At 43.5% G+C, this 24,853-nt stretch overlaps 1 protein-coding gene across 1 annotated transcript in view; it reads right to left on the bottom strand.

The window, feature by feature from the left end:
- The window catches only part of TTK (TTK protein kinase), a 32,170-nt gene extending 8,347 nt beyond the window's left edge, over nt 1–23,823 (bottom strand). The window contains exons 1-16 of the mRNA XM_009907424.2: nt 23,736–23,823; nt 20,167–20,311; nt 19,685–19,910; nt 15,597–15,703; nt 10,064–10,207; nt 9,731–9,836; nt 9,557–9,632; nt 9,371–9,474; nt 7,912–8,011; nt 6,265–6,388; nt 5,165–5,346; nt 3,980–4,116; nt 2,453–2,576; nt 1,132–1,224; nt 324–481; nt 88–239 (exon numbers count right to left, since the gene is read on the bottom strand). Coding sequence (XP_009905726.2) covers nt 88–239; nt 324–481; nt 1,132–1,224; nt 2,453–2,576; nt 3,980–4,116; nt 5,165–5,346; nt 6,265–6,388; nt 7,912–8,011; nt 9,371–9,474; nt 9,557–9,632; nt 9,731–9,836; nt 10,064–10,207; nt 15,597–15,703; nt 19,685–19,910; nt 20,167–20,311 — 1,978 coding nt within the window. The 5' untranslated portion in view covers nt 23,736–23,823. The remainder of the gene's footprint in view (nt 1–87; nt 240–323; nt 482–1,131; nt 1,225–2,452; nt 2,577–3,979; nt 4,117–5,164; nt 5,347–6,264; nt 6,389–7,911; nt 8,012–9,370; nt 9,475–9,556; nt 9,633–9,730; nt 9,837–10,063; nt 10,208–15,596; nt 15,704–19,684; nt 19,911–20,166; nt 20,312–23,735) is intronic.
- Nucleotides 23,824–24,853: the final 1,030 nt, after the last annotated feature.

Below are 24,853 nucleotides of genomic sequence, written 5' to 3'. Positions count from 1 at the left end.
TAAGAGAAATACCACTTCCAAAATGCAAACACTGATACTGCCTCTGCCCCACCACCTGTACAGACACCTAGAATCATTTAACAGCACCATATTCGTGGATTGTGTGAACAGCTTCCAGCATGTTTTTCCAGTAGCTCTTCCTTTCCAGGGGATCAATGGTTTTCTTCTTTTTGAGCCAGCTATTGAGGTCAATATTGCCACACTCCATTACCATGTAGATATGCTGGTCAGTGATTTCACTGCAAAGAAATACAGAAATGCTTGTTAAAGTTTCAGGCAAGTTTTTAGATGAAGAGGTCTTGGTTGTATCTGAGTTGACTCACTAGGCATAAAGGCGAATGATCTTGTCACTGTGCTGCTGCAGCTTACTCAAATGAGCAATTTCATTCTTGTAGCTCTCCACAGTCCGTGGATCAGCTTCCTCCAAGTTCACATATTTGATGGCATACAGCTGCTTCTTTTCATTCAGGACCTGAAACACCTGCAATATTGTATCAGTGAGTAACTTCAGTCAGTCCTAGTACTGGTTTACTATGGTCCTTCAAATCACCATAGACACATGATGAAGGACATTGAGAGACTTGAAGGTGTCCAGAGAAGGGCAACGAGGCTGGGGAGAGGCCTTGAACACAAGCCCGACAAGGAGAGGCTGGGGAAGCTGGGATTGTTTAGCCTGGAGAAGAGGAGGCTCAGGGGAGACCTCAACTACCTGAAGGGGAGCTGTAGCCAGGAGGGAGTTGGTCTCTTCCCCCAGGCAACCAGCACCAAAACAAGAGGACACAGTCTCAAGCTGTGCCAGGGGAAGTTTAGGCTGGAGGTGAGGAGCAAGTTCTTCCCAGCAAGAGAGATTGGCCATTGGAATGTGCTGCCCAGGGAGGTGGTGGAGTCACCCTCACTGGAGGTGTTCAAAAAGGGATTGGATGTGGCACTTGGAGCCATGGTTTAGTTGTCAGGTGGTGTTAGGTATTAGGTAATAGGTTGGACTTGATGATCTCTGAGGTCTTTTCCAACCTGGTTGATTCTATATATATATATGTTAGGTACTCATTAGATGACCTAAACATGTAACTTTCCAGTACAACTGCCACTGTATGAATGAATAACACTGAAAAAGATAAAATACCTTCTTACCTTACTTGAGCCTCCACTACCTATTTGCTTTAATATTGTATAAACTCTTCCTTTGATAGTAAGGCATTCATGTGAAGAGATAGGAGCTGGAACCTGGGTGTAGACAGAAAAGAAAATAGCTATTAGCATAGATGCAGCAGAACTTGGTAGTGCCCTACTGAGTTGATGAAGAACTCAACAGGAGTCAGCAATGTGTGCCTGCAGTCCAGGAGGCCAAGCCATCTCCTGGGCTGCAGCAGAGGGAGTGTGGGCAGCAGATTGAGAGGCAATTCTCACCCTCTACCTGGAATACTGCATCCAGTTCTGCTGCCCCCAAAACAAGAACATCAAACTGTTGGAGCAGGTCCAGAGGAGAGCCATGAAGATGATCAGTGGGCTCTCTGGACACATTCCAGCATCTCCAGATCCTTCCTGTAACAGGAGCTCCAGAACTGGACACAGTACTCCAGGTGGGGTCTCACCAGAGTGGAGTAGTGAGGGAGAATCACCTCCCTCACCCTGCTGGCCACACTTCTCTTGATGCAGCCCAGGCTCTGGTTGGCTTTCTGTGCTGCAAGTGCTCACTGCTGGCTCCTGTTGAGCTTCTCCTCCCCCAGAACCAAGTCCTTTTCTTCAGGGCTGCTCTCAAGCCAGTCCCTGTCCAGCCTATATCCATGCTTGGGATTGCCCTGAAAACCAGATCACCTAAAACACATTGAGTCACAGCATGCAACTAGCTTAGAGCTGTATTCATCTCACCTACTGAGGCCTAACTACTAGCTAGCAGACCTCAGTGCTGTGAAGCTTTTACAGCCTGCTATAAACTGTAGAACAGCCAGAAGTTTTAAACAAGAATCCTCTGTTATGAAGCTTAAACCTGCAGCTGGGGGAGAATCCCACCCATCTAACAAAGAGAGGGAATAATTCTTCACTCTTTTACCTCCCTCAGCTTCTTGCAGTTTTTAAACACAGCCTTCTTCATGGGGACTCCATTGTAGTAGGTAGTACCAGCATAAAAGCATAGCTGGAAAGGACAGTGACTATCTCTTGTTACTGTCACAAAGTAGAGTCTGAAAAGGCTTAGATTTCCCACAAAGGCTTCATGATTTGAGAACTTGATTTTTGGAGAGCTGGCTTATTTTACTGAAATTCAGCTATTCACACAAAGAAACAGGGATTTTGGGAATGTAGCCTTATGGCTTAGTCTCATTACTCATGCAGAAGGACAAAGAGCAACTCAAGATTAAAAATACACACACACATGCAGATATTTAAACTGAAGTAGTCTCCAGTGAAAAAAACATGCACTGAAAAATGGCAGAAGACAGCTTAAGATCATTACCTGCAAACCAGCTGGATTTTGAAATCCAGTTGCTGGAGTATGTGGTAGGAAATAGGGGAGCTGGCTGTAAGAAGCAGACATCTGACCTGGTAGAAATTTGTTCTTTACAACTGGTGTTCTGAAACTGTGAAGTAAAAAAAGAGGTGTGAACAGTATCAGCAGTTAGTTGTATTGTTTTTAAGATTGTTCTAGCAGCAAAGTTGAAATCTTCAGTGCTTCCTGAAAGTTAAGCTTCATTGAATAGCAAAAGCTCAAGCCTCTGCCAAATTCAGTAATTAAGATCACTTCAATTACACTTCAGAACTGGACACAGTACTCCAGGTGGGGTCTCACCAGAGCTGAGTAGAGGGAGAAAATCACCGCTGGCAACCTGCTGGCCACACTTCTCTTGCTGCAGCCCAGAAAGCCAACCAGATCCTGGGCTGCAAGTGCACACTGCTGGCTCATGTTGAGCCTCTCATCCACCAGCACTACCAGGTCCTTTTCTTCAGGGCCGCTCTCAGGTCAGTCCCTGCCCAGCCTATACAAATGCTTGGGATTGCCCAAACCCAGATGCAGGACCTGGCACTTTTAATGAAAGCCCGCAGATGCATCATGGGAACCAGACTAAGAGAACTAAACTGAGCCATCCTGTCAGCCACAAAAAGCAAGACATCCAAAGAAAGCAGTGTAGAGCAGGAATCAGAGAAAGGAGGGAAATGCTGTAATTTACTCTTGGTTTGATAGTGTGCTGAAAAGTTGACTAAAGCTGAGGAGTTCCCTAAATGCAATCTAAATCTTAAAGTCAGGCAGCTGACAGCAAGTGTTGGAATCACCCAGAAGTTTTGTTTGTTATCTGACCAGAAACACAAGAGGGCCAATGGCATCCTGGCCTGCATCAGGAATAGTGTGGCCAGCAGGAGCAGGGAAGTCATTCTGCCCTGTACTCAGCACTGGTTACGTCACACCTTCAGACCTGTGTCCAGTTCTGGGCTCCTCAGTTTAGGAAAGATGTTGAGATGCTGGAAGGTGTCCAGAGAAGGGCAACAAAGCTGGGGAGGGGTTTGGAGCACAGCCCTGGGAGGAGAGGCTGGGGGAGCTGGGGTTGCTTAGCCTGGAGAAGGGGAGGCTCAGGGGAGACCTTAGTGCTGTCTCCAACTCCCTGAAGGGAGGTGGTAGCCAGGTGGGGGTTGGTCTCTTCTCCCAAGCAACCAGCACCAGAACAAGAGGACACAGTCTCAAGCTACACCAGGGCAGGTTAATCCTGGATGCTAGAAAGAAATTCTTCCCAGAAAGAGACCATTGGAATGTGCTGCCCAGGGAGGTGGTGAAGTCACCATCACTGGAAATGTTTAAGAGCCTGGATGAGGCACTTCATGCCATGGTTTAGTTGATTAGATGCTATGGGGTGATAGGTTGGACTTGATGATCTTGAAGGTCTTTTCCAACCTGGTTATTCTATTCTATACTTAAGGGACCCTGTTAAAGGATGCTAAAGTCTTTCAAGGCACTGACTAGCACCAGTGTGCAGACAAGGAAGTGGCTTACCAGTCCATATAGTCATCATTTGTGGTGCTTGGTGTTCCAGCGACATATGGTGGATCACTTCTCCTAGAAACAGCATCAGGTGGTGATAATTCCTTGGAAACAGGATGACCAGATTGTTCAAGGCTTGACTGTTTTACCTACAGAGGATAAAGCACAACTATTACGAGGGCATCGAGTCCATCATCAGTAAATTTGCTGACGACACCAAGCTGGGGGCAGGAGTTGATCTGCTGGAGGGTAGAGAGGCTCTGCAGAGGGACCTCGACAGGCTGGGCAGATGGGCAGAGTCCAAGGGCATGAGATTTAACACATCCAAGTGCCGGGTTCTGCACATTGGCCACAACAACCCCATGCAGAGTTACAAGCTGGGGTCAGAGTGGCTGGAGAGCAGTCAGGCTGAGAGGGACCTGGGGGTGCTGGTCGACAGTAGACTGAACATGAGCCTGCAGTGTGCCCAGGCAGCTAAGAGGGCCAATGGCATCCTGGCCTGCATCAGGAACAGTGTGGCCAGCAGGAGCAGGGAGGTCATTCTGCCCCTGTACACTGCACTGGTTAGGCCACACCTCGAGTCCTGGGTCCAGTTCTGGGCCCCTCAGTTTAGGAAGGAGGTTGACTTGCTGGAACGAGTCCAGAGAAGAGCAACAAAGTTGGTGAGGGGTTTGGAACACAAGCCCTACGAGGAGAGGCTGAGGGAGCTGGGGTTGCTTAGCCTGGAGGAGACTCAGGGGTGACCTTATTACTCTCTACAACTACCTGAAGGGAGGTTGTAGAGAGACGGATGTTGGTCTCTTCTCCCAGGCAGCCAGTACCAGAACAAGAGGACACAGTCTCAGGCTGCGCCAGGGGAGGTTCAGGCTAGATGTTAGGAAAAAGTTCTATACAGAGAGAGTGATTGCACATTGGAATGGGCTGCCTGGGGAGGTGGTGGAGTCACCATCACTGGAGGTTTTCAGGAGGAGGCTTGATGGGGTGCTTGGTGCCATGGGTTAGTTGTTTGGGTGGTGTTGGATTGGTTGATGGGTTGGACGCGGTGATCTTGAAGGTCTCTTCCAACCTGGTTTATTCTATGTATTCTATTCTATTCTATTTCAGACAGGGAGCCACAATTAAGAACATAGTAATATGTTTTTCCACATGGAAAGGTTGCAGCAGCTGGAAAAGCAGTGCATGCTCCTGTTACTTTACCTCTCGATAGCAGCTCTTCTGTGTCACTTCTTGACCTGGCCATTTTTTCCTGGCACTGACAGAGTTGAGTTTCATCTGTTCCAACTGCTTTCTACAGCTTTCACTAGAACTAAATTGTTGCAGTTGATTTTCCAGGCTCCTTGGCTCTGGTACCTTTGGCTCCTGAGGCAGGACTTTATTTTCTGGAAAGAAAAACAACCTGATGATTAGAAAGATTCAGTATTTGGCACTTCAAGCAGTTTCATCCCACAGTTAACAGAAATTTACATCATTTTCTGTATCAGACTAAACAGAGTTGATTTAGTGGAACCAGGCATTAAAAGGCATTAATGCAATCATCAGGATTCATTCAGTACTGATAGCATCTCAACACACACAGAATCACAGAATTGTCAGGGTTGGAAGGGACCTCAAGGATCAGACAGTTCCAACCCCGCTGCCATGGGCAGGGACACCTCACACTACAGCAGGTTGCTCACAGCCACATCCAGCCTAGCTGCAAACACCTCCAGGGATGAGGCTTCCACCACCTCCCTGGGCAACCTGTGCCAGGCTCTCACCACCCTCATGGGGAACAACTTCTTCCTAACATCCAATCTGAATCTACCCATTTCTAGTTTTGCTCCATCCCCCCCAGTCCTATCATTCCTTGACAGCCTCAAAAGTCCCTCCCCAGCTTTCTTGTAGCCCCCCTCAGATACTGGAAGGCCACAAGGAAGTCTCCTCAGAGCCTTCTCTCCTCCACACTGAGCAAACCCAACTCCCTCAGTCTGTCCTCCTAGGAGCGGAGCTCCAGCCCTCTGCTCATCCTCGTGGCCCTTCTCTGGACACCTTCCAGCACCTCCAGATCCTTCCTGGAATAGAGGCTCCAGAACTGGGGTCTCAGCAGAGTGGAGCAGAAGGGAAGAATCACATCCCTCAACCTGATGTTCTCTTGATGCAGAGAGGCCTAAATGCTTCTCAGTTGCAAACAGATCAACTTTTCCCATTTTTTTGAAAAATATTCTATTTAGCAGTTAATTAAAAAAAAAAACCAGACCAGTAAACATTCCATGCTTACTCTATTTCAAATGACTGAAACACTACATATTAGCACTTACCTTCTCTTTTCATCACAAGACTTGTATCCATTTTGCCTTTGAGAGTTAAAGTTGAATTGGTACCTGTTTCTGAGCTGTTCTCATCTGGTACCTGCAAATGTGAAGAATTTTTTTCTCCTAAGGACTAAAGAAAAGAAAAGGCCTCTTAAAAAAACAATTGCAAAGATCTCAAGTACAGTGGCCAAAAGACATTTCCTTATGATAATTAAGGACTGATGCAACACAAAGTGAATGTGCTTCAGAAAACAGTGGCGGGTACCTGGACGAGTACTACTTAAGGGCAACAAAGGTGGGGAGGGGTCTGGAGCACAGCCCTGTGAGGAGAGGCTGAGGGAGCTGGGGTTGCTTAGCCTGGAGAAGAGGAAGCTCAGGGGAGACCTTCTTGCTATCTACAGCTCCCTGAAGGGAGGTTGTAGCCAGGTGGGGGCTGGTCTCTTCTCCCAGGCAGGTAGCACCAGAACAAGAGGACACAGTCTCAAGCTGTGCCAGGGGAGGTTTAGGCTGGATGTTAGGAACAAGTTCTTCCCAGCAAGAGAGATTGGCCATTGGAATGTGCTGCCCAGGGAGGTGGTGGAGTCACCATCACTGGAGATGTTGGGTGATAGGTTGGACTTGATGATCTCAGAGGTCTTTTCCGACCTGCTTAACTCTATTCTATTCTACTGATACTGTTGTTAAATCCATCACTGAGTTTCCATCCCACAGTTACTATAGCAAATACCTAAATGCTATCTAGTCTTGAATTTTCTTTTGAGGGGAATGAAGATACAGGACATGAACATGCAAGGCACAGCTTGAAATTCATCTCTATCAAAAAGTCCTAACTGGCACTTCCATAAAGTGCTTAATGAGCTCAGTTAAACGGACTTCATTGAACAGAGTACTTCCCATCATAAAACTCATGACTAAACTGAAAGGGCTCGTGCAGTCCAGATGAAATCTGTTTATTCCTGCTTCATGAATCACTTGAAAGGTTAACACCTACTCCATTTTCCCCATCAGATGCATGGGTCAGAGAAAGCTCTTTCCTAATGCCTGAGTACACATAACAATTTTCAAATGTGAACATCCACAAGTAATGTCTAAGTCACAATTACTTCTTTCATGGAAACAAGAAAGGGTTATTTCCCTTTCTGACAGACAGCCAGGCAGAGTTCCTTATCATAGAATCAATAAGGTTGGAAAAGACCCCAGAGATGGTCTGTGGTGAAGGGTTGGACTTGATGATCACAGAATCACCAAGGTTGGAGGAGACCTCAAAGATCATCAAGTCCAACCTATCACCCAACACTTCATGACTAACTAAAAAGGTCTTCAAGTGCCACGTCCAATCCTTGTTTTGAACACCTCCAGGGATGGTGACTCCACCACCTCCCTGGGCAGCACATTCCAATGGCCAATTACTCTTTCTGGGAACAACTTCCTCCTCACCTCCAGCCTAAATTTCCCCTGGTGCAGCTTGAGACTCTGTCCTCTTGTTCTGGTGCTGGGTGCGTGGGAGAAGAGACCAACCCCCATCTGGCTACAGCCTCCCTTCAGGTAGTTGTAGAGAGAAAGAAGGTCTCCCCTGAGCCTCCTCTTCTCCAGGCTAAGCAACCCCAGCTCCCTCAGCCTCTCTTCATAGGGTGTTAAAATGATTTAAGTTACCTGTAAGTCTCGCAGGTCATATGATTCACCCCCACAAGATTTTGGTTCTGAGGGTGGAAAACGTGCAGTGAAGGCTGTACCTTTGGATCTGGATATTTGCCTGTTAAAATAACAACATTAATTACATCACATGCCAACATCATGTAGTGATGGAGACTTTCAAGGCCTGTCTGGATGTGTTCCTGTGTGACCTGAGCTAGACTGTATGATCCTGCTCCGGCAGGGGGAGGTGGACTCTGTGATCTCTGTGGGTCCCTTCCAATCCCTGACCTCCTGTGATTGCCTTTTGTGAACCCAATGAAAAAAGGTATTTTGAAGACTTTTGGCTACAAGTTTCAACCATATATAAAAGCAGCTGAAGAAGCTAAGTACTCTGTGCTTACTAATTTCATTTTAAAATTACCAAGTTCCCATTTCTGCATGAATTTAATCAGAGCAGTAAGAAGGGAGACAAAAGTTAGCATAACAGACTTGGGGGGAGGGAAAGCTTTCTCCTCTGTTTAGTTTTGCTTCAGTTAGGCTACAGGTAGCAAAGTGCTGTTTTACTTGACAGATTTTCCCACTGCTGAAGTTATTTGTAATAAAATGAGTGTAATGCTTCTCTACTCTGGTCTGGTGAGGACACAATTAGAATATTGTGTCCAGTTCTGGGTCCCTCACTTGAAGAAGGACCTGAGGGAACTGCTTGAAACAGTCCAGAGACACAAAAATCCTTAGGGGAATGAAACATCTCCCTTATGAGGAGAGACTGAGGGAGCTGGGGCTCTTTAGCCTGGAGAAGAGAAGACTAAGGGGTGACCTCATTCATGTTTATAAATGTGTGCAGGTTGAGTGCCAAGAAGCTGGAGCCAGGCTCTGCTGGGTGATGCCCAATGCCAGCACAAGGGGCAGTGGTGGAAGTTGTGGCATAGGAAGTTCCATGGAAACATAATAAATTTTTTTCCTGCAAGGGTGACAGAACATAGGAACAGGCTGCCCAGGGGGATTGTGGAGTCTCCCTCTCTGGAGGTATTCAAACCCCACCTGGATGCACTGCTATGTGATCTGCTCTAGGTGATCCTGCTCTGGCAGGGGGGTTGGACTGGATGAGCTTTCGAGGTCCCTTCCAGCCCCCAACATTCTGTGATTCTGTCATCACTTCCTTTATATAATCACTACCATGCTGATTATGTTAAAAATGAGGCTATAAAAATCTGCTTGAAGTTACAAGACTGTCTAATGTTAGAAACTGCAATACAAATAAGGTAAAGTTTCTTTGAATACATTTCCGGGAGCTTTAGTCTCCATTTCTTTTGAGTTGACTGATTAGCCAGAGCAAGAGATTGATCTCTGCATGCTCTCTCACAAAGAGCCTGAGATAGGAAGCTGGTTATTGCAATACTTTTTGCAACTATGGTGACTATTTGCCCATGAATTTTAACATTAAGACCTGACAGTTCCACTAACCAAACAACCATACCTCTTCATGACACTAGCTGTAAGTGGGAAATCCGTTGGTTTCACATCCTCCTCCTCCTCATCATCACTTACTAGTTGAACAGGAACCCTCCCAAAGGGGCAGGCCTAAGAGCAAATTGACAGTTATCAGATGTGCAAAGCAGAAGGAAGAGTTCACAGTTCTGAAGCAAAATGATGGATGTTCTACCTGGCTAGTTTTGTTTAGTGGTCTTAATGGATTGTGGTTATTCACTAGAGCATCAAGTTCCTGTGACTTCTCCTCCCTGAAGGCCAGAAAAACAAAACACAACACTGTAATTTGTGCTTTGGCTGGATGGAAAAAGATGTGTTTGGAAAATTAAAGAAGAAATGAAGCCATTACCCAAACAGATGTCTGTTAAGACTAGAGGAATTTTCACCAGAATCATTCTTTATGCTTCTGTGACTTCCAATTGTGCTCTGAAGTCCAGACTCTTGGGTACTTGGCACTGTAGGTAAATGAGTTAGAATTATTCAGATACTACTGCAGATGGTCTTTGTTTCAAAAGGGAAAAATTCTCCCCTAAGAAGTGACACTTTAAAAGATGACTGGTTTAGACAATAGCAAATTGAGTTTGTGTTTGCAAGAGACAAACATTAGAAGATGGTTTTGTTTTTTAAGTCTAGGATCACAACCTGAGTAAACTCAGTCAACATTGTAAGGAATTGCAATTACCTGCTAAGTTCTCTTTCTCTTCATCTGAAAGCAACTGCTTTTTATGCAAATGGAAGTTTTGTAGGGCAGTTTCCAACATTACCAGGGGAACAGCAGAGCACTCCACAGCTTTCTGAAGGAGCTGCTTACACTTCTTTGCATTTCCTAAACAGCAAGGAAAACAGACTTAAGAAATCAAGGAAATAAAAAACAATTATACCAGGGCAATGTGGTCTTTTTTGGGTTTCTTAAGATGTGATTGCATTCATTCTGTCTTTTGTCCACTTTGCAACGTTCTCTGAAGATGAAGCTACTGCTCACGAGGCACTTAGAATAGAATAGAATTAACCAGGTTGGAAAAGACCTTTGAAATCATCAAGTCCAACCTATCATCCAACACCATCTAATCAACTAAACCATGGCACCAAGTGCCTCATCCAGGCTCTTCCTAAACACCTGCAGTGATGGTGACTCCACCACCTCCCTGAGCAGCACATCCCAATGGCCAATCTCTCTTTCTATGAAGAACTTCTTCCTAATATCCAGCCTAAACCTCCCCTGGTGCAGCTTGAGACTGTGTGCTTTTCCCCCTCAGATAACCACTTCACACAGTGCCTGGAACGAGTGCCAAATGAATCAGGCGAGTCAATTCTTCACAAGAGGTTGAACACCAAGTCACAAAATATGCTTTCTGAACTAGTCATGAGGTCTGTGGTGACAGGCTGGACTATCTTTGAGGTCTCTTCCAACCTTGGTGATACTGTGATACTGTAACTCAGAAATGCATTCTCAGTGTTTCTTCAGTTATTACAACAACTGTAGGGAAAACCCACAAACTAGAAGCCAGGGTTGGGCTTTTTTTGGTAGTTTCAGGAAGGAAAGACCACCTTCATGGACTTCCATTTCTATCTGACCAGGTACAAGCTTCATTATGTATGCATTATAAAATATCTTTAAATGCACTTAATAGAAATCAAAGGTAAAAAGCAGCTGTTAAATCAAACATCACTACTTCAATTAAATAGTCCTACATTGAAGTGAAAGAGGAGTGAAAAGGAGAGATGCTGTTTGTTACAGTTTTACACTTTTAAGTGCCAGAAACAGAGACTGAAAAGAACTGGGGGGAAGAGGGGGTGGTCTAACAAAAACATTACAAGCCATCAATTTACAGATATAAGCATGTACACAGAGCTAGTACAAAAACTAATAATCTTAAGAGTCAAAGAAAAAGAAGTGTACTGCAGCCAGCATATTTTCTTTGGTTCAGAGAGCATCAGGGCAAAACAATGCACTGCTAGAGCTGTTAACAACCTTGACATCTCAAGTGCCCTTTGTCCTCATTTCAAAGCAGCAAAATGTAGAGCACTTTGTTCTTACAAGTACCACATGCATATATATACTCATTTCTTATGCAATATGCTGTTTGATAAGCACTAGCACTCAAATCTCCAGGGGGAACTGAAGTGTCACTGTCACCTGAAGTCCAGACTAGGGGTGGGGGAAAAGAGTGAGGTGTATGTATTAAGAACTTATACTTAAGCACCCTATAAGAACATTAAATTGGTTATGTTGGAAACTGAAGCAAAACACAAAAAGAAAAGGTGGGCTATTCCATTTAAAATCAATTTTGCACCATCTGTTATGACTTGGGGTTTAACCACAATCAAATACTTTCTTCCAAATCTTTAGCAAGTAGATAGATTTCTATTTCTTTAAGAATGCTTAAAGCAGCATTCTATCTTAAACACCATTCTATCATTAACCACACATGACTTGAACAACACATGCTACTCAAAATGAAAGAGAAGCATAGCTAGCAGGTCAAAGGAGGGATTTCTCCCCCTCTACTCCACTCTGGTGAGACTCCACCTGGAGTACTGTGTCCAGTTCTGGAGCCCCTGTTACAGGAAGGATCTGGAGGTGCTGGAACATGACCAGAGAAGGGCCATGAGGATGAGCAGAGGGCTGGAGCTGCTCTCCTGGGAGGACAGACTGAGGGAGTTGGGGCTGTTCAGACTGCAGAAGAGAAGGCTCTGAGGAGGCCTAATTGTGGCCTTCCGGTATCTGAAGTGGGCTACAAGAAAGCTGGGGAGGGACTTTTTAAGGTACAGGGAGTGATAGGACTAGGGGGAATGGAACAAAGCTAGAAATGGGTAGATTCAGATTGGATGTTAGGAAGAAGTTCTTCCCCATGAGAGTGGTGAGACACTGGAACAGGTTGCCCAGGGAGGTGGTGGAAACCTCATCCCTGGAGTTTTGAAGGCCAGGCTGGATGTGGCTGTGGATGATGTAGTGTGAGGTGTCCCTGCCTATGGCAGGGGAGTTGGAACTGGCTGATCCTTGAGGTCCCTTCCAACCCTAACAATTCTATTATATACCTCATTGAGTGACATGAGACCAAAACACCTATGGGAAAAATAAGCCTCTCCATTCCCTTAACAGGCAAGGAATGACTTTGTTCCCCCGCACTTAAGAGATGAAGAACCAAGGCACAGAAGTAAAGCCAGAAGTATCTGTGAGTTTCAAAAGAGTCCACTTCATCACACACAAAGCTTGAATGGTACACCTAGGCACATTACATAGCCAAAAGCAGAGATTTATGGTCATGAGTTCCGAGCACCAGGCAGTAAATCTTGCTTCAAGCACACCACCCAAGCCACACAAACACACAGCTCCTCACCTGGCCTATTTCAATGAAGCTGTATTCAGCATTTAAATAAAATCCAAACAGAATGGCACCTTTGTGTCCTTCTGTTTTCAGGTTGTGAATATTTATAAAGGAAATCAGTATCAGTTTCCCAGCCCTAATTGTGGGACTGACATAAGATTTAGCTCGTTATTTTGCTCAACATAGGGAAATGAATGTAGAATTAGTTTACTTCTCAGTGGAAAGGGAAATCAAGATGAATCCAGAAGAAACTGCCAGGTGGGCCAAAGCACTGCTGAAACCATTGGGATGAGGAGGTAGCAAGGTGTTGCCCTCCTCCTTTCCCTCTGGCCTCAGGTGGGCACTCAAGTGAAAGAGGAGCAGCATTCAAAGTGCCAATACTCACATGTTACATTAATGCTCTTTGAGGCACCCAGGCAGGGACAACATTGCCCAATGTCAAATAGTCCATCTCAAGGAGAACAGATACAAATCAGATAGCACACTGGAGATAAACAAGCTTATTCCTTTGGGATTAGGATGTGATTTTAGGTTGACTATTTGCTGTCAAAGAGATACTGTTGCATGAACACATCCCATAGCTACAGGGTAATTAAACTCACAAGTGATTGGTAACCAGTAGTAACATTTCTACACTTCAAATTACACAAGAGGCTTTGCTTACTACATCTATTGGACAATATCTTTCTTATTGCAGTACTACTGTTTTATAATCTTTTTTAAACCAGCATGCAGTGCTCACTAAAATTGTTAGTTCCTTTCTGCTATTGTTTAAAAGTTCAGCACCACAAGTACATATTAAAACAAGACCAGTCAGATAAGTCACTGAAACAGAGAAACTGGAATTTCAAGTCACAAATATGCAGATTGCTTATTCCTGTCCTGTGAATATCCAGCATCCAGCATTCATTTTACATGCATGTATTTCTCGGGGGGGGGGGGGGATTTTCAGTCTTTCCTTCTCCATTACAAATCAATTTATTAGGAAAAAAAGCCCTGGAAAACCTAAGTGGAAGGCAAAATGATTATTTGCTGACTGATTGTAATACAGTGGCTCTGCTTCATGGGACATGCTTTGCACATTTAAACTGCATCCTAAAACACAGTCCAAAAAAGTACTTGGCTGAAAGTATTTTCCACTGGTATGGTTACTTATAGATAAAACCACAAGTAAATGAAAAGAAGACTGTCTAGTGAGATGTATTCAGAGTCCAGAGTGTAGAACAGACAGTTTAATCACCTTGGATTACTTGTGGTTACATTTTGAAGAGATTTTCTCCTATTAAGTAGTACACACCAGCTTGCACTGTACTGATGAAAACCATGAAGAAGAAACCACAAGGTTATGAAAAATATATCTGCCCTGGCTGCTTCTATTCAAAGATGACAACTTTAATGGAACATGCTTTTCTTTGTGGACAGAGCAAGCTGTTAAAGGGAGGAGATAAACAGGTGGTAAGACCCCCACCTGGAGTACTGTGTCCAGTTCCAGAGCCCCTATTGCAAGAAGGATCTGGAGGTGCTGGAAGGTGTCCAGAGAAGTGCCACAAGGATCATCAGAGGGCTGGAGCTCCTCTGTTATGAGGACAGACTGAGGGAGTTGGGGAGGTTCCACCTCAACACAAGGGGGAACTTCTTTCCTGTAAGGGTCACAGAGCACTGGAACAGGCTGCCCAGAGACGTTGTGGAGTCTCCTTCTCTGGAGACTTCCAAGGCCTATCTGGATGTGTTCCTCTGTTGACCTGAGCTAGATTGTATGGTCCTGCTCTGGCAGGGGAGTTGGACTTGATAATGTCTTTGGGTCCCTTCCAACCCCTGACATCCTGTGATGAACCATCACCATTGTCTGAACATGACCATTCAACAGGAAAGAGAAAAATCAATTAAAATCCAGTTGCTTAACAACCTGAGTAACAGGAAAAATAAAAAATCTAATGGCACCAAATTGCACATTTATGATAGATTTAGATGCATCTATAGTTGCTGTTCGGAAGAAGTCAGAATTTCTTCTGCAAGCTGGAAATATAGACAGAGAAATTATCATCCAAATTTGAGCAATATTTTTTCAACACAGTGAGAGCCTTACTCATGTCTCCCACTAAAAGATCTAAGCCTAAAAAGAGACAACAGAAAAGCACTGACAATTTTCATCTTGGTTGAGAGTTATTTCTGAAAAGGAAAAGCCTCTTAAGAACTGTGAATACATTTGGATTAAAAAAAGCACAGAATCAATAAGGTTGGAAAAGACCTCAAAGATCATCAAGTCCAACCTATCACCCAATACCATCTAATCAGCTCATGACTAACTAAGCCATGGCACCAAGTGCCACATCCAATCCCCTCTTGAACACCTGCAGGGATGGAGACTCCACCACTTCCCTGAGCAACACATTCCAATGGCAAACAACTCTTTCTGTGAAGAACTTTCTCCTCACCTCCAGTTTAAACTTCCCCTGGTGCAGCTTGAGACTGTGTCCTCTTCTTCTGGTGCTGCTTGCCTGGGAGAAGAGACCAACCCCCACCTGGCTATGACCTCCCTTCAGGGAGTTGTAGAGAGCAAGGAGGTCTCCCCTGAGCCTCCTCTTCTCCAGACTAAGCAGTCCCAGCTCCCTCAGCCTCTCCTCACAGGGCTGTGCTCCAGACCTCACCAACCTCATTGCCCTTCTCTGGACACGTTCAAGTGTCTCAATATCCACATCTCATTACATTTCAATTAAAACCACCAACAAAACACTGATAGGTATTAGAAGAATCTGTTTCTTTGCAAATTATGTAACAGAAGTTCAAAACAACAAAACATAGAACACCACAGAACAGCAATACCAAACAAGCTTGGGTTTGTTTGGGTTTTATGATTGTCTGATTGGCATTTTTGATTTTACACACCTTGTGACAGCTCAAACTGTGCAAAAGCCACATGCACAAAAGCAAAGTTCTTGCAGTTCAGTCTGGCCAGATGAAACTGGTCCCGTGCCTCCTCTGGATCTTGAAGACTGTAAAGACAGCATATCAGTAGTTACACAAAGTGAAGAGCCTGAGTAACAAGGATGAAGTTCCATATGCCAGATGATGGCTTCAGGTAATTCTCCCAAAGCAACCCATCTTTAGCTGTAGAGTCTTAAAATGCCAATTAAAAGATATCAATCTGACCCTTTCCAAAAGCCAGAGTGTGCTTAAGTCTGAAGCAAAGATCAAGGACTCCTTCTTTGTCACTGTTAATAGTATTCCTCCATATATATATATATATATTTTCACTCATAACACCCACTAACTTGCACTGAACACACACAGCCCTTCCAGCTACATGCTGGCACTATCCAGAGCAAAATCATTCTTCTAGATGCATTATGGGAGGGGGTGGAGGGAGAACTGAACTAAGCAGGCTACAAGGCAGGAGAGACAAGGAGGACATTGCTTTGAAAACACCAAGCCTAGAAGTGAACATATTAGTCAAGTGAGAAGAAATAGTATATACATTATGAGTTACATCCTGCAGCCATGTGGTCACCGAATTTCCCACCCATTAAAGCAGCACTGAACTCCAAAATTCCACTTAAGTTCAAGGTTTTTTTTTACATCAAAGCTTCTGCAACTGTATCCAAATTGTCAGAATCCCTTAACAGGGACACAGGTCACTGCAGAGTTGTTTCTGGTAGCACACCTGTAATACCATACCTACAGAAAACTGGACCACAAGAGCATCTATCCAACAGCTACCTCTATTAAGGGTTCCATAGGAACATGGAGTTTTTACAAGACACAGGGAAATCATTTCCTTTTACTCATATTTTGAGGCAACAGTCTTGACAGTTATATTTGGGAGCACAAGGCAGATTGAAATCCATTTTCTGCAGACACATTAACAGCAATAGCTAATATTCTATGCTTCCCAAATGTACAGATGTGCCACAAAGTCCAGACAAGATGCTTCACATTCTAGTTTCTTCACTTCTGCTAAATTTTAATCCCTGTTTTACTTTCAACCAGAGGTTGCTAGGTAGAACAGCTGAGATGCTTGCACACAGTATACCAACATTCAAATATTCTGCAGCCTCAGAAAACAGTCAGGATAGAAAAGGCCCAAATCTCCCCCCTTTTTAATATTAAATGTTTTACATTTTTATTACTGAAAATCTCAATCAAGAAATACAGGAATTGCTTCCAAAAATTCAACCCTGGCTCAACAGGTCAGTAGAGTAGTACTTAGAAGTGAGGACAGTGAAAAAATGCATGACAGAGGCTTGAAAATACAAGAACAGAAAAGCACAACACTGAAAGCCAAAGAAAGTATTTTCAGTAAAATTCCATGGAATTAAAAATGAGAAACAGGGCTTAAGCATGTTGCTGGACTCCAGCAAGTGGAATAAATTCAGCTCTGATCATCCAAAGCAATGGGACAGGCACAGATTAAGGCATCTGCAGGCAAGGTGACAGTAACAGAAATCGAGCTGTAGCCTGGAACTTTCAACAAGCATGTTAAACTTCCTGTGGAAAGCAGCAATGACTTGGATAGCAATACTCAAACCACGACCCAATGTTAATAACAGGCACCAAGTGCCACACACTTGGTGGCACTGTCCCACAGCCAGAATCATAACATGAAAGCAGGCCTAGCATGGCTAATGTGCAACAGGGATAATCAATCCCAGATGCAGCTGACTGGTCACCTGTGCCTGTTTCAGTGTACATTCAAGGGTTCTTCAACCACCCTCACTACCATGATAATTAAAAGTGTTTTGCATAGTCAGGCTGCAGCTAGAGAACATGGGGTCCAGTGCCAAGAATGGAATTATCCAGCTTTGATCTGAAGACAGCATTGATGCCAACAGACCCTAAACTTTCAAGCCCTTGTCACTGCTTCTGAAGTTTGTGATGCCCCAACTTGTTTTCCTGTTTGGTGGAACATTTAAGAGAACAGCAAGCTGAACTCTGCTGAAGAGCACCTTTCCCTCACCCCACCCCCCAATCAAAGGTGATATCATGGCACTTATGTAAATTACTGTTTCAATTGCAACAGCAGAAAGTATGAGCTGAAAGCTTATGTTACACTTTGTTCAGAGGAAATACAGACTAGAGAATCAACCAGGTTGGAAAAGACCTCCACGATCATCGAGTCCAACCTATCACCCAGCACCATCTGATCAACCAAACCATGGCACCAACGGCCCCAGCCAGTCTCTTCCTAAACACCTCCAGGGATGTTGACTCCACCACCTCCCCAGGCAGCACATCCCAGCTGCCAATCTCTCCTTCTGGGAAGAACTTTCTCCTCACCTCCAGCCCAAACCTCCCCCAGCACAGCCCAAGACTGCATCCCCCTGTTCTGGTGCTGGGTGCCAACTAGCCCTTGAAAAAGTAGTTCGTTTCTCAGTGTCTTTAAAAACAAGAGGTCTTTCTGGAAGATAGGCTTTTCTCACAAGAACAACTTACCACTTCAAGATACTAAGGACTGACAGCAGGTAATTATTCACTCCTGCTTGTTTCTCAACAGTAGATTCAACAGATTATTTCCATTGTATGCTCTTAGTAAACACAGATGCAGCAAGATCCATGCAAACGATAGTACAGACAAGCAGATGGCATCTTACTGCAAGATCAAGCCAAAAAGCTGAACAGGAGGACATACAAGAAATGGAAAGAGACTAGCTATATTCACTGAAGACTACATCCTTAATTCCAAGGATTGATACACTGCACCCAGGGAGGTGGCAGAATCCTCATCTCCGGAGGTTTGTAAGGCCAGGCTGGATGTGGCTGCAAGCAATCTGTTGTAGTGCGAGATGTCCCTGCCCATGGCAGGGGGGTTGGAACTGAATGATCCTTGAGGTCCCTTCCAACCCTAACAGTTCTATGATTCTCTTACAGCTCTTGCTGCAATGATGTTTCATGTGACAAAAGAACTCCTTTAAAAAAAAAATAACAAATGATCATAACTGTTTCATATTACGTCTGAAAACATCTGAACAACCACACTGCTCAAATTTGGACTGAATAAAACAATAAGCCACCAAAAAGCACCCTAATTTCCAAATTACCAAAGTACAGAATGTTCTGAGTGATGCTTCCTGCTCTAAGGCAGCTGATTTAATGTAGCTGGAATAAGTCTTTCCTAATAAGGGAAAAAAGCAGACTGGACAAAGGTAGACTACTATGGTTAGACTAGATGGATTAGCTAATATCACTCTCTCTACCTCACAGCCAAATCAGCAATGCAAATCCCCATGGAAATTAATCCTAACTTTACAGAATTCACCAGGTTGGAAAAGACCTTCAAAATCAAGTCAAACCTATCACCCAACACCATCTAATCAACTAAACCATGGCACCAAGTGCCTCATCCAGGCTCTTTTTAAACACCTGCAGTGATGGTGACTCCACCTCCCTGGGCAGCACATTCCAATGGCCAATCTCTCTTTCTATGAAGAACTTCTTCCTAACATCCAGCCTAAACCTCCCCTGGCGCAGCTTCAGACTCTGTCCTCTTGTTCTGGTGCTGGTTGCCTGGGAGAAGTGACCAGCCCCTACCTGGCTACAACCTCCTTTCAGGTAGTTGTAGAGTGCAAAGAGGTCTCCCCTGAGCCTCCTCTTCTCCAGGCTAAGCAATCCCAGCTCCCTCAGCCTCTCCTCACAGGGCTGTGCTCCAAACCCCTCACCAGCTATGCTGCCCGTCTCTGGACACATTCCAGCAACTCAACATCTTTTCTAAACCGAGGGGCCCAGAACTGGGCACAGGACTCAAGGTGTGGCCTAACCAGCGCTGAGTACAGGGGCACAATGACTTCCTTGCTCCTGCTGGCCACACAAAAACTGAACTGACCAAAGGTGCTCAAAGATTCAAGAAGCCAATACAAAAACATCCACCCTTAAAAATGACAATTTGCTGCAGAAAGCACAAACAACACCAGGCTGGTTTTATCATCCTCCCAACACAGCATTCTCAAGGACGAGTTCTTGAACCGATAATCTGTACTTACGCTTTCAACTCAGCGAATCTCACAAGGATGCGAGCGTAGTTCTCATCCTGACTATGCTTCTCCGCAGGTAACGCAGTCACTGCTTGACTGTAACGCCCAATCAGTCTGTCCAGTAGGCTAACACCCATCTGAGGAATACCCTTTTTCTCCAGCTTGAGCAAAAAATGCAGCCAATCTTCTGGATTATTTGTTGTCATTATTATTTGATTAACAGTTCCAGAGTTATCTGACAGAAGAAAACACCACCACCACACAAAAGGAGATTGATTAAAGCTGCAGCAATCATGGACAGAATGAAATACTTTACAAGCTTTCACGAAGAGGGATTTATTTATTTGCAACACAATGAAACACAGCCGATTGAAGAACAAGGCCATTAACACTGAAGAAATGCTAAACCTTAAATTCTTTCAATTCAAGGATCTTTCACTCAACCTAGATTAAGATCTGTTGCATAAGTGAGAACTCCAATGAAAACATACCTGTTGTATCAGCTGAGATTTTAGTACAGTTAAGCTCATCTGTCACATTGTCTTCATTTCTGTATTTGTTTCTCAAGTCTCGAACTCTGTTCATGATTGAAGCAATTTGTGGCAATCCTCTTTCACTTAGGTCTTCCTCCTCCATCTGCAGACAAAAGGTTAAAATCCAGTGAAGCTAAGAACCCAGTAGTAGACCATCCCAATTAGGGAATTACCCTGGCAAACCCTCTCATTTTGCAGCTCAAAACTCAACCAATTTATGCAGCAAAAATATTCTGTTAGCCTTGGTCAATGCTGTCAAAGAAGTGAACTTCCTAGCAGAAGTCAGCTTAAAGGAGCAAAGGAATCAGTCAGGTCTGTCCAAATACTAGTCCATGGTTCACAGTAGCCCTTTCCAATCAAGTACATTCAGTGTTTAAATAAAATGAGGGGTGGGATATGTTGCCTCAATAGTTATGAGTCTACTGTATTAAAGTACATCTCGCGTCCCTAGATAAGGATGGCCAAAAGGTAGTCCTCCCCCTAGCCATACACTCCTGCCACCCACTTGAATAAACAGCAGTGGAACAAGCATTTGTCAGACTTCATGGTGACATGGCTCAAGGATAAATTCCAACACAAAATAGAGGCAGAGCTTTTAGCTTATTCCTTGGGGGTTTTTTTCCTGCTCTCTCAATTATGTCACCATATAGACATAAGAACAGAAAGGCAGGAAGGAGAGCATTTCCTTTGATGACACCTCCAAGGCTGGGTTAGACTACCCTAGCTATGTCTAGCTCCCTTAAACATTTTTCATACTGGAAGAAAACTTGGTACTATAAACTTGAAGTTTTAATGATACTGTTTTTTCTCCATCACAGACACAACTTACAACAGAAATGCTAAGTCTCAAGACATAAAAGACACTTACAACGCGTCTTTTAGCATTGCCTCCTCTCTGAGAAGGTCATGATTTTTATTTAGCATAATACATGTACAATCAGAAAGTGAAATGTGATCTAAAAATATTATTCATGTTATGTTTCAACAGTATCCTTCTCTAAAGCAGCCCTTAATTGAAACTTACATCACTGGGATTCTAAACCAACCATTTTGAAACAGTTCCTTGTCCTAGTTCCCATTAACTTTTGCTGTTGCAAAATTCCACCACCTGCCTATCCAAAAGGATTTCTTCTTAGAGATTTCTATCAGAAGAGATAGGATTCTTTCTAAAGAGCTAGGTAAGGGCTTACAAGTTCATATCCAAGTACAAATCAGGGCAGAGTGCATACAGGTATGTGAGAGTACATGGAAAGAAGAAAGAATACAAGAAAAAAATGTAAACAAAGTTAATGAGTACCACAGAAATGAGTATCACCAAATGTGGCATTTTGGAAGACTTTAGACTTTAAGTCTTTCCTAGCTAGCTTAGGTATTAAATGCCACATGCAAGTGTTGACAATCATTCATTAATCTGGTCATTTAAATCTAGGTTTGCAGTTGCTAACACAACTGAATGAATGCAGGTAGTTTAATGCCCCTCACTCTCAAATCTCAATTAATATTTCATAACAGTGGTACACTAAGTGTCTGACTTTCAGATCTCAGACTAGCAAGAACACAACAAATTAAACTATACTGAAATGATAATTGCCAAACAATTAAAAGACAAGAGCTCCACCGACCAATAAATGCTAAAAAACACTGTTGTGATAAAATATCTGCTGGGGATACACAAAAAGCTTGGAGCTTTTTGCCAGCAGAGCTAGTGGAAGAACACACAAACACTCAGCAGAGGCAAGCACATGAGAAAAAAGGCAATTTCCACCCCCCTTTCACAAAACTTGCACATTTCAGCCACCTTCTCATCCAAAATACTCTTCCCATCACAACATTCTATTAATATTCTAAAAGTCATTAACACAAGTTTCCATGTTCCTGACTATGTACACACTTCTGGCCATCTATTGCAGATGTGGTTACTTCCTACTTCAGTTAACCAAACCTGTGCACCACAAGCAAAAACAACTTCTACATCCTGTTCAGCACAAACTTATCCCATCCTGATAATCCCCTTCCTTCAGGAGACACCCTTATTGCTTTAAAATGCCAACATGAATACAGCTATGAATCTATGCAGTCTGAGCAGAGCAAGAGTGCTAAACTAAACTGAAGAAAACCTGATTTTTCTCCTTTCTGCCCACAACAAAACCTCTACAATTTCATGGAACACAGCTGTTCCTGCATTCATCAATGTTCTCCCAACCTATGGGGAATTAAGCACATACCCAGGGAACCCAACTTCCTGATTATTGTGAAGATAGGCCCAGAAACAGGGAATGTAACACACCCTGCACAGATTAAATAGCTTCAAATAAAGACTAAGTTTGTTTTTACAGTGAATCGTTGGTATTTTTTTCTTCAGGGATAAACAGGTCAATGCAAATTTGCTAGAAGCCCCAGAGAGATTACATCTGGTTTAGATTAATTACTAATGGAGATAATTAAATGGGATAAAGTAAATTCATCCACTTCTAATTCCACTACCTAAAAAAACAAACCTGCACCACTTGCAAGAGTGTCAAGTAATTTTTTCAAGTGTTAATCATCCCTAGTTTGCATTTCTCTAAAAGCAGCAGACTCCCAGCTTTCCTGAGTGTAAACCAGAAAGATTGGCATGCTTACAGAGCATAAGTACACATATCTAACTTTCTTCTTACACTAGAGATAGCCCACCAAGAATCTACACTTGTCTCTATAGAAGTGTTGGTTCAGTAGGTTCAAAGCAGGGGGTTTGGTGTTAACTCCAAGATTTAGTCTGGCAAAAGCACCATCTAAAAGATCACTACCAAAGCTCCTCTTTATGAAAGAATATCATTAAGGAGCTATCCTTGGACTGACAGGCTCTGCTCACTTGCTCCCTGGCATAGGACAAGGGGCAATGGATGGAAGCTGCATCACAGGAGGTTCCACCTCAACACAAAGGGGAACTTCATTACTGTAAGGGTCACAGAGCACTGGAACAGGCTCCCCAGAGAGGCTGTGGAGTCTCCTTCTCTGGAGACTTTCAAGGCCTGTCTGGATGCGTGCCTCTGCGAGCTGAGCTAGATTGTATGGTCTGCTCTGGCAAGGAGGTTGGCCTCAATGATCTCTTTGGGTCCCTTCCAACCCCTCACATCCTGTGATTGTACCCATTCTCTCTAAATATGGGTGCAATCAGCATCTCCAGAACCTGAAGCACCAAGAAGGCAAAAAGAAATTTACCTCATGTTTAATAATTGTATTATCTAGCATAAGAACTGCAGTTGTTAAAAACTCCCAGGTGGATTTTCTTTGTAAAAAGCACATCTACATTTTCCTCACCATCAAAGGTTCATTATTCTTTTTGCAGTGAAAGCTTGCCAAACGTAGATCAAAACCAGACAACAAAACAACAAAACACCCTACACAAAAAAATACCCAAACAAAACATCCCATACACAACAACAACAACTCCTCCACAAACCAAAACAAACTAGAAAAACCACAGACAAAACCACATTTTCTGCATAAATTTGACCTTAATTGTCATCAACACACATCAAACTTACATTTCTGGTGTGCAGCTTAGCTGTTCAGGGTTGAATGTGTACTATATGGAGAAAACCTCTCCTGCAGAATGTAAATGCCTTATCAGAAAGAACGTGGATGAGGGTCAGGCTATGTCAGATGATTCCAAGAATCCAACAGAGGCAAGACGTGTAGCTCTCCATCCTGAAGAAGTTCCTGTGTGTCAAAAGCAGACTGGTTAGATGTTGACAACTAAATGAGTATCACTATGTCCTGGGAGCTTCCCTAATCTTCATGACACCCCTGAAATACAGTTTTCATTCAACTATTCTTAGTAATAACAACAGAAGGAAAAAAGCTCAGAGATTACTTTTGGACTGAGGGCAAGCATTTCCAAATGTGTCAGCTTGTTATGACATCAACAGATTAAAAAAGTACACTAAAGGGTACATCCACCTGTGCATTGTTATGATTTGTAACTGATCTTTCTACTCATGGCAAAGTTTAACCAGAAGCACATACTCAGAGCCTCTTTTTGGCTTAATCTGCTGAATGACTACTTTTAAAGAAAGCACATTCAAAACCTGACAAGACAGCAAAGACCTAAAACAGCCACAGGCTGTTACATAGGCACACAATAGGAGCTGTGCCTCTGAACAGCTACATGGCAGCACATCCAAGACTAGAAATCAGTACAGAAAAGGAGATTATGGAACCATGAAACTAGGAGAAGACATAAGCAGACATCAGGAAGATATAGAACCACCTCTAAAAAAATAAAATAATAAAGTAACTTCAACTCCTCATATGGAGCCACAAAATAAGAGGCAAAGGACAGTGACAAGAGAGCAGTGTGTTTGTTACAAGTGGATGAAGCAGCAGTTCAGGTTAGCCATAGGACTGCATGTCTAATATTTCAAAATACTTAGAGAAAAACATGCAATCTTGAAAGTCTTGAAAACATGTTAATGCAGTTTCTGAATGGAGTCAGATGCAGCTTTTCCCTCAAATGCAAACTTTTGAGAAAGTCTGAAAATACTTTTCAATTCTTGAACAAAAGAAAAAAAACAACAGGCACTTTTCCTACCCCTGGAATTTACTGATGTTTTGCATTGAAGGATGCATAATATTGATGCATCCAAGGAACTGTAGAGAGCTG

Source organism: Dryobates pubescens, chromosome 6 (genome assembly GCF_014839835.1).
Source record: "Dryobates pubescens isolate bDryPub1 chromosome 6, bDryPub1.pri, whole genome shotgun sequence".
NCBI classification, from domain to species: domain Eukaryota; kingdom Metazoa; phylum Chordata; class Aves; order Piciformes; family Picidae; genus Dryobates; species Dryobates pubescens.
The sequence above is the reverse complement of the archived record's forward strand: the minus strand, read 5'-3'. Positions and strand labels throughout refer to the sequence as shown.